The following is a 9,726-nucleotide window of genomic DNA, read 5'->3' as shown; positions in this document are numbered from 1 at the left end:
TTAGACTCATTTAACATTTCACTGCCTCTATGTTCACATGTATCACTATATGTATCTCTCTTATTCTCATCAATCTCAATGTTTACAACCAAGTATGTATGTGTTTTGATACAAATTGAGTGTAACGTGAAGAGACTTTTATCTTTGTCAAACGAAAGAGTAGAGTTCTCTTTTTTTATTTTAAAAAGTGGATGTTAATGTCTATTTGCACTGTGTTAATAGATCTCCAAATATAGCTTAAGTAAGAGATAGAACCAAACTTAGCCTAAATAAGATATAGCCCCCAAAGTGAAAAACACAGTTAATTTAACTTTTACCTTCAGTTGGTTCATTTTTAGCCCATACATATATTACATTGATTATTGAAAAAACCTGGCTCAATGTCAGGCATGCTAGTTCCCTTTATATTATCCTATTCATAAGCTTGTCATTTTTTCTTGGGTCTGACACAAATTTTGGTGAATGGAAAGCAAGAAGTGGTTTTCTTTCTTGTTTTGAAAATCACTGCAAAGGAAAGAACATCCTTTTGAGAACTGGTTCATGGTAGTTCCAATTGAATGGAGATGCCAAGAGGAGAAGTTGCTCTATGTTTTGTGACATTGTTCTTCTTGTTTTGGAGCTCTGCAATTGCTGTGCTCTCTCCTAAGGGTATAAACTTTGAAGGTAAAACTTGAAAATTCTGTTTCTTTCCACAAATATTTGGCCAAAAGTGTGAAAAATATATTTCAAAATCAGTTCAATAAGGAGAATTATGAACTGGGTCTCAATTCAATATCTTTCTTAATACAGTGCAAGCTTTAATTGGCATAAAAGCTTCTCTTGTGGATCCTCATGGTGTTCTAGAGAACTGGGATAGGGATGCAGTTGATCCTTGTAGCTGGAATATGGTCATGTGCTCCCCAGAAAACCTTGTCATTAGTCTGTGAGTCTTCCTTCCATCTTCTACATTTGAAGTTGAAATTCAATGCGGACCAAAGAGCGCTTATTGATCTTATTCAGTGTTTTTTCTAGTAGATAAGTTTCAACAAATGTTCTTTCGTTCGAGTCCAAGCGGAATCTTAGTAGCAAAACAAAGCTTGAAATTACTGTTGAACACTCCACAGCAGTACCAAGCTTGTACTGCAAAATGCTTTAATTTAACACTTTGATGAATCTGGTCCTGATGGGTGCAGGGGCATTCCCAGTCAAGGTTTATCTGGTATTCTATCTCCAAGCATAGGAAACCTCACAAATCTTCAGACTGTGTAAGTAAGCACAGTATAATTTAGAACTCTCAAGTCTCAAGTACATGTTTCTTATATCTGTTGCTTCCATTGTTACTAAGTTGGGTATTCTGTTGCGGACTACTTTTCAGAGGGCTACAGAATAACAACATAAATGGCCCAATCCCTTCAAAGTTGGGAAAACTTTCCAAGCTTCAAACTCTTGATCTCTCTGATAATTTCTTCAGTGGGGAAATTCCTCCATCTCTGGGTCATCTGAGAAGCCTCCAGTACTTGTAAGCATCTATGATGGAAGTTCAGAAGATGTCATACTATCAGTAACTTGATTTCTAGAGCTAATGTAAAATGATTTCAGGCGGCTCAACAATAACAGTTTTACTGGGGAATGCCCAGAGTCACTGGCTAACATGACAGAGCTAGCTTTTCTGTGATCTCCATGACCTTTATTCCTCTTCTATTTGGTATATTCATTTTATTATTATCTGTATTTCTGAGGACGACTTGTTAATGATAATCAATTCAGGGACCTGTCCTTCAACAATCTGAGTGGCCCTGTTCCTAGAATTTTGGCCAAATCATTCAGGTTAGTCCACCCCCACCACACACACACAATCTAAGTAAAAGGAACACATGTTCAATGGGAGTGAACAATGAATTGTTATTCAACAGAACTGAAATTGTTACACTGGTTCTCCTTATACATAATGTGTAGTCTATGTTAAGTAAACTGATCTATCATATACAATATAACTATCACGAATTGGTTATAACAGAAAATAACTAATTGTGAAACAGAAATGAAAAACTATAACTAACAGAACTAACAGTGTAACTGAGCTAAAGTAGATATAAATGTTTCATTATCTAATACACACAAGTATGTAAGTCTCACTATCTGAAAAATTCAGAAAAGTCAGTACTAACCTCAAAATTCTTCATTCCCTTGTGTTGTTTTAGTATTGTTGGAAATCCCCTTGTCTGTGCTACAGGAAAAGAAGCACACTGCCCTGGGATGACACCCATGCCTATGTCCATGAATTTAAACAGCACTGAGGGTAAGATCCTTTAATTTCTGAATTTGAAGGGGTTTGCCTGAAAATCTTTTCATTACATCACATTCCCACATGTTTTAAAAAAATAGCAACCTGGAAGATAGCTCCCGCTATGCCCAGAGTGCAGCGAAGAGTCCGACCACTTAGTCTATTGTACTCACTCTTACCCTAATTTTACACAAGAGTCTGTTTCCAGGACTTAAACCGTGACCTTAGTCACATGACAACAACTTTTTACTGTTGCGCCAGGGCCCCCCTTCACATTCGCACTTGTTTTACCTTCTTATATTCTGCACAGTTATTATATAGATGTTCACAGAAATCTCTTTGCTTCTCTAGATGCTGCTATACAATCTGGCAGACCAAAAACTCACAAAATGGCCATCGCCTTTGGTTCGAGTCTGGGGTTCCTCTGCTTGATAGTTCTTGGTTTTGTACTTGTTCTGTGGAGGAGGCACAAGAATAATCAACAAGCATTCTTTGATGTTAAAGGTTCAATTCCAACTTAAAATCATTATATAAGAATCTAATTGTACAGCATAGATTAACATATTTGATCCAATATTAATAGTTTCTTCTTTTTCTGTCCTAAATTCTTTGTACAGACCGGCATCATGAAGAAGTCTACCTAGGAAACTTGAAGAGGTTCATATTAAGAGAACTCCAGATTGCCACTAACAACTTCAGCAACAAACAAATCCTGGGAAAGGGTGGTTTTGGAAATGTCTACAAAGGAGTTCTCTCAGATGGAACTTTTGTAGCTGTCAAGAGGCTTAAAGATGGCAGTGCCATTGGGGGAGAGATACAATTTCAGACCGAAGTCGAAATGATCAGCTTGGCAGTGCACCGGAATCTCCTGAAACTGTATGGGTTTTGTGTGACACCAACAGAAAGGCTTCTGGTTTACCCTTACATGTCCAATGGCAGTGTTGATTCTCGTCTCAAGGGTGAGCTAAATTGTAAGAATTTCATAGGGCATGCTTGAAAATCTTTCTCAATTACCGCACCAGTTGAGGATTGCGTATGATATGAAGCTACTGTGAGTAGTTTCTGTGTAAATTACGCAATTCTGAGCCGGTAGAATCGAAATCAAACATGTTGATAGTAATACATTTAGCCATGATTCATTATACAGCATTATAGCATTGTTTGATTCTTGTAGTTGAATCCAATTATGGGAAATGCTTTGTTTTTTGCTGTAAATTTAGACTATAAGGCTGTTTGAACACGGACCAAAGAACACTTTTTGAAACTTATCCAGTGCTTTAACAGATAGATAAACTTCGATTAAGGCTTTTCAGTCCGTATCGGAACGAGCTCTAGGTAAATTGAGTGGCTGATTCATATAGCTATTTTGGATATCTCCAGGTAAACCTGTCTTGGACTGGAGGACTAGGAAGCAAATTGCCTTAGGAGCAGCAAGGGGATTGTTATACCTTCATGAGCAGTGTGATCCAAAGATAATCCATAGAGATGTGAAAGCTGCAAATATATTGCTTGATGATTATTGTGAGGCAGTTGTTGGAGATTTTGGGTTGGCAAAGCTTTTAGATCACAAAGATTCACATGTCACAACTGCTGTAAGGGGCACTGTGGGGCACATTGCACCAGAATATCTCTCCACAGGACAGTCTTCTGAAAAGACTGATGTCTTCGGATTTGGCATTTTGCTTCTTGAATTGGTCACTGGCCACAGAGCTCTAGAATTTGGGAAGGTAGCATACCAAAAAGGAGCCATGCTTGATTGGGTAACCTTTCCTCCCTTTATCATTCATTTAAATCCTTCTTCTTTACCTTAAACGTATGAAGTTGAAATTATTTGAAATTGCGTCGGCCCTAACTCTACCCTAAAAGCTAGCTTATGAGTGATGTATATATCTAGTCAATGTGAGACCTTTAATACCCTTTACGCTCAGAACTAGACATGTTAAGCATGGAGATAACAAAACTTACACTCAGGCAGGTCAGGTTGATTGCCCGTATCCCCATTACAACATATATATTGGATGGGTCAGGTCAATTATTTATATTCAATTTCAGCGGGTGGCCCATCACGGGTGACCGAACAATGGATCTAGGATTAACTCTAATAGCTTATTAGAATTTGTATTAGGTCAATCACAACTCAAAAGTTTGCTTAGGGTGAGGATTGTCCTACTCTTTATAAGTACTCCGGATGCTATATCTCTGGTCAATATATGACATATTTTAACACTTATATTGTTGATGACTTGACATTTAGGTAAAGAAAATTCATCAGGAGAAGCAACTTGAGTTGCTTATTGACAAGGATCTGAAGAACAACTATGACAGGATTGAGCTGGAGGAAATGGTTCAAGTGGCACTCTTGTGCACACAATATCTTCCAGGGCACAGACCCAAAATGTCTGAAGTTGTACGCATGCTTGAAGGTGATGGGCTAGTAGATAAATGGGAAGCATCACAAAATGCTGACACAACTAAGTGCAAACCACATGAGCTCTCTGCATCAAATAGATATTCTGATCTTACTGATGACTCTTCATTTTTAGTCCAGGCCATGGAGCTCTCAGGTCCAAGGTGAAAGTTTTCTAGTCACATTTAGTTTTTTTTTGTTCTAGTTTTCTAAAGGAACCAGATGAAATGCTTTTATATGTTGTGGGATAGAAGTCTTCAAAGCTGAAAAGGGCTCTTATTTTCCCCAAATGTACAGATACTTCTTTGTTGAGCATGAATTTGTAATGCAAAATTTTGGAGTAATCTTTTGTTCACACCTCAAAGTTGAGGTAGAAAGAGGTAGAGGAGGAGAGAGATAGGAAGAAAAAAGAGAAAGTAAATATGTGATATATGATTTGATTGATAGAGAAGAGTGAAATAGATAAAAAAAAAATAAAGGTGGAAAAGCAAGGGAAGGTGTGAATGAAACATGTCTCAAAATTTTGTGAAATATAAAGTAAAGAGTACCGCTACATGTTATGGGAAAAATTTACTATGCACAAGGAAAAACTTGTGCATAGTTACACCAAGGCCTTTTGACCTCCTACTTTAAGTTTTTGAGATTAATTTCTATGCACCGACGGTGTAAATAAGTTTTACACCATCATTCAATCACATCCCTCCATTTTTTTAGCTCACAATTAATTTTAAATTTAATAATATCTAAAATAGAAAATGGAAGGTTGTGATTGAATGATGGTGTAAAAATTTGTACACCGTCGGTGCATAGAAATTAATCTCTAAGTTTTTTTGTATTTTTGGTATTTTCGAAAATTAAAATACTTAATATATAATAGAATGATTAGGTAAAAAACTAGAGAATGATAAGTATGATTTAACGGTTAAACCATGTGGTAAATAAATAAGGTAAATTTGAGAAGTTAAAAATTTTAAAATTTTAACCATCAGTTAAACATTAAAGTTACTCTAACTTATCCCATCTACCCATCTATATTCCATTAATTCCTTTCAATTTACTGTAAACCCATCAATACCCAAGTACCTGAAATCATTCAGCCTCTAGAACTTTCATCTAGGGTTCTTTGCCTCCAGAGCAGGATCCCCATCGTTCCAAACCTCGTTCCAAACCACACACCACAGCCACCGTCGTTCCAAACCCACACCCACCATCGTTCTCGTCGCTTCTCTTCGAGCTAGGGTTCGTGTTTTTTTGTCTTCTTTCCATGCGTCCGTCGAAACCCAAATGTGTTCTTGTGATCTCCTCTTCAGCCACTTCAGCCATGGCCATCATCAAAGGCATTTGTTCGCACCTCTGTTCATATCTACCGATTCGCGCTTCAGATCCACACCTCCGGTCTCACATCGTACACATCGCGACTCCAGATCTGCGATTGTCGTTGTCCACTCATGGCATCGCATTTTCCGCTTCCTCTGACGTGTATGTGTTTCGATTCTCTCTAGTGTTGTGATTTTGTAAAAAATTGAGAGTTTTTTGTTAATTAAACTAATGATTTTGGGAAAAGGGTGATTTTTTTGAGAATGAACATCGATTTGGGATGTGTTTCCAAATTAGGGTTTTTTTGGGTTAAAAATTGGGGATTTTGATTAAATTGATTTGGGGGTTTTCCAAATTAGGGTTTTTTTTTGGGTTGAAAATTGGGGATTTTGGTAAAATTGATTTGGGGCTTTTCCAAATTAGGCTTTGTCTGGGTTGAAAGTTGGGGATTTTGGTTAAATTGATTTGGGGGTTTTTCAAATTAGGCTTTGTCTGGATTCTGCATTGCGGATTTTGGTTAAATTGATTTTAGGGTTCCAAATTAAGCTTTGTCTGGGTTCAAAATTGGGGATTTTGGGTAAATTGATTTGGGGGTTTTCCAAATTAGGGTTTGTCTGGGTTCAAAATTAATGCCTTTTTTCCAGTGTTTTAAAACTCGGCTCGGACCGGCCGGTCCGACCGGTCCGACCGGTTCGAGCTCAACTCAGTCACCTTACCGATTCGAGTTGCATATTGGATCGGTTGTGCATTCGACACAGTAAGAATCGGTCTGACTCGGCGAGTTTATGTAAAAACTGGTGACTTGGTCAGTTCTTGGTTGAACCGTCGAGTAAAAAAAAACCACGATCTCTGTGTTTCGCAAAGGGTGTTCACTTGCAGCACCACCATGTCTTTTCCGTCGACAATCTTTTCTGGTCACCGGAAATATTGCAGCATTTGTGAGGTGTTGAATCAGAATGAAGAGAAGGAAAAAGTAAACAAGAAGAAGAGAGGAAAACAATAACTTGTTGTTGCATAAGGCAAGGCATCGACACATACAGACTACAGTAGAAAAGTCATTGCTTTTAAGAGAGGTAGTGCGGCTAGGTTTCTGTTGAGTGGTAATACTAATATCTAAAGTAAGAATTAGGGTTTCTTGACTAAATGGGCCATGAGCCCAACACGTTTAAATAGAGAATTTTTTTACTGTCAAAATCCACAATTCAAAAACCATTATACATGGAGAACTGAAATACCATTCACAATTCCATTTTTCTGATTAAATATGTAAATCAAGTGGGATTAAATTTATTTGTAGTGAAAGAAACTAAGCGTGTGAACTATAAGGCCTCGGTGAGTTAGAGGAATTGCATCTTTTCATGTTAAAATTTCACTTAATAATATCATATCAATTTTTTTAAATATTTTAATAGACACCGAGTCAAGCAATCCACCCAATGACTCACTGATTCGATCATTGACTCAGTACCTCAGCCGAGTCGATGACCGAGCCGAGTCTTAAAACACTGCTTTTTTTTTAACACCCCGATTTTCGGGTGTCACTTAGTAACTCAAAAATAAAACAAAGCAGAAAAGCAGACATTTTTTTTTTTCGTTTTCTTTTTAGAATAAAAGACATTTTCAGAATAAAGACGCAACCCAAAATGCGATAAACATAAACTAATATACAATACTATTATAGCTCTGCTGTAACTAAAAGTGTCACAAGTATTGACAAGCGACAGAAAGTGAGCCCGAAGGCAAAAGAGTACAAGTCCATAAATCAAGTGAGAAGTTTATAAGTATAGTCCTCCAAAACATGAGAGAGTCAACTCAAAACAGCCTCCTCTAGATTTCCTAATGTCCGACTACTCTCTGTGATCCCCATGGCAGGGAACCACACAAAAAGTAATGCGTCGGGGACCTACCCTGCCCCAAATATAGATACGACTAGTCAGAACTATGACACTAACACCCAACCTTAGTAGGCTCTAAACACCCATACCTTATACTTCCATCATCGACCCTCATCTGGTCATGCATTCAATCCGGGTCCTCGCCGAAGGGTTCCGTAGTAGTCGTTACGCTCTTGGTCCTCCCCAAGTGAAGAACTGTCTCGAACCAGCTGTCGAACGTCTGGCAGCAGGCCGACCGCCCAAACACAGACATACAAACAAAGCCAAGGCGCTAGGGTCAACTTACAGTATACAATAGATAATACAAGCAACATGTGAAGAATAAGGGGTATATATATGTTGTATATATAGATATAAGTTATGTATTGCCTACCCTAAGGTATATACATAGCATGTTATCGAATCTCTAATACAATTCAATCATCAAAACACATAACGATGTTTATCAACATCAAATCATCAAGATCCCAACAACTATAGTTAGAGTGCATGATATGTCATGCAACGTCAATCCAAAAATGTTCCAGAAGAAGTAGGCTGGGCACGATCGAGTCGGTCCCAACACTGGCCTTGTGTCGACCATATCTGATATGATTTGGGAACACAAAGGATCGTCTTGAAAACCGGGGACAAAAGATAGGAACTTGACCCTAACCGCGACCTGCCGGTAGAACCAAAGTTATCAAGTTTAGTTCTTAACCCAAGAACAAATGGAAGCTCTCACAATATGAGAAAACTCAATATCATTCAGATTCAAAAACCGATTTGTTCCATACATTGAGTCCCTATTTATAGGCTAAGTGGGATGCTACTCTTTCCAATAAGTAATAATGCTCCCACTAACATTTAATAGACTCCACTAGAGATTTATAGCTCCACTAGCATTGAAAACTTGAGTAAAAACCCACTATTCCTAAAGATGAGTCAAAGGCTCATAAAAGACATTAAAAACCAACTAGGGGGAATACAAAATGTCATCACAAAATTCACCCCTATATTAAATACGAAAATTCAAGAAAATAACTAAAATTGACTTATTTACTAAATATTAATGTCCATGAGTGCATCTTGAACATGCAGATTGGGCTCTTGGAAATTATGCCTTCAAGTTGGGTCCAAGTCATCATCATTCTTGAGTTCAAGGAAATTGACTCACTTTGGAGTTGCTTCTAATTTATTCTGATCTTCTTTTCCCTTGAGCTCCAAAATCAGTCCTTGCAAAGCTTGCTTCATTCTTTTGGTCTTGGACCTTGTCATTGGACCTCCTATTTCCTGCAAAGGGTCTTTGTCTGGGCTGGACCGATCCTCATCATTCCCTCCCTCTTCGAAAGGATTCGTCCTCGAATCAAACCCATCACCTACATCAAACAAAGATAGATCATCAACATTAAAAGTAGAACTTATAGTTCCATATTCATTTGGCAAATCCAGCTTGTAGGCGTTGTCATTGATCTTTTCTAATACTTGGAAAGGTCCATCTCCCCTTGGGTGCAATTTGGATTTTCTTTGAGTTGGAAATCTTTCTTTCCGCATATGAACCCAAACCCAATCTCCGGGTTCAAAAGTAATGCGAACACGCCCCTTATTAGCTTGCTTTGCGTACTGCTCATTCCTTTTCTCAATGTTTGCTCTAACCTTGGCATGCAACTCCCTGACAAAATCTGCCTTTTTGTTTCCATCAAAATTAACAAATTCATTAGTAGGTAAAGGTAAGATATCCAATGGAGTCAAAGGGTTAAAACCATACACAACTTCAAACGGAGAGTAAGAAGTAGTAGAATGCACAGCTCTATTATACGCAAACTCAACATGTGGCAAACATTTTTCCCATTGTTTTAAATTCT

General features: G+C 37.9%; 1 protein-coding gene across 4 annotated transcripts; it reads left to right on the top strand.

The window, feature by feature from the left end:
* The first annotated feature begins 367 nt into the window (after window positions 1-367).
* LOC130737616 (protein NSP-INTERACTING KINASE 1-like) lies at window positions 368-5,014 on the top strand. 4 transcript variants are annotated; one of them, XM_057589429.1, is made up of 11 exons: window positions 368-663; window positions 790-922; window positions 1,173-1,244; window positions 1,355-1,498; window positions 1,579-1,650; window positions 1,747-1,806; window positions 2,181-2,278; window positions 2,615-2,767; window positions 2,881-3,234; window positions 3,644-4,023; window positions 4,518-5,014. In XM_057589429.1, exons 1-11 carry the CDS (start codon window positions 558-560, stop codon window positions 4,836-4,838), a joined length of 1,893 nt encoding a protein of 630 aa, XP_057445412.1. In that variant the 5' UTR covers window positions 368-557; the 3' UTR covers window positions 4,839-5,014. The 4 variants fall into 4 exon arrangements, with proteins under 4 accessions (XP_057445412.1, XP_057445414.1, XP_057445413.1 ...); XM_057589430.1 differs by having other exon boundaries at window positions 371-663; window positions 2,881-3,222; XM_057589431.1 differs by lacking the exon at window positions 1,579-1,650 and having other exon boundaries at window positions 369-663.
* Window positions 5,015-9,726: the final 4,712 nt, after the last annotated feature.

Source organism: Lotus japonicus, chromosome 2 (genome assembly GCF_012489685.1).
Source record: "Lotus japonicus ecotype B-129 chromosome 2, LjGifu_v1.2".
In the NCBI taxonomy this organism is placed as follows: domain Eukaryota; kingdom Viridiplantae; phylum Streptophyta; class Magnoliopsida; order Fabales; family Fabaceae; genus Lotus; species Lotus japonicus.
The sequence above is the reverse complement of the archived record's forward strand: the minus strand, read 5'-3'. Positions and strand labels throughout refer to the sequence as shown.

Bases quoted from the DNA above. Each gene is read 5' to 3' on its own strand.
- LOC130737616 (XM_057589429.1), top strand. From the start codon at position 558: ATGGAGATGCCAAGAGGAGAAGTTGCTCTATGTTTTGTGACATTGTTC. The intron at 923-1,172 runs GTGAGTCTTCCT...TGATGGGTGCAG, and splicing joins GAAAACCTTGTCATTAGTCT to GGGCATTCCCAGTCAAGGTT. The intron at 1,245-1,354 runs GTAAGTAAGCAC...ACTACTTTTCAG, and splicing joins CTCACAAATCTTCAGACTGT to AGGGCTACAGAATAACAACA.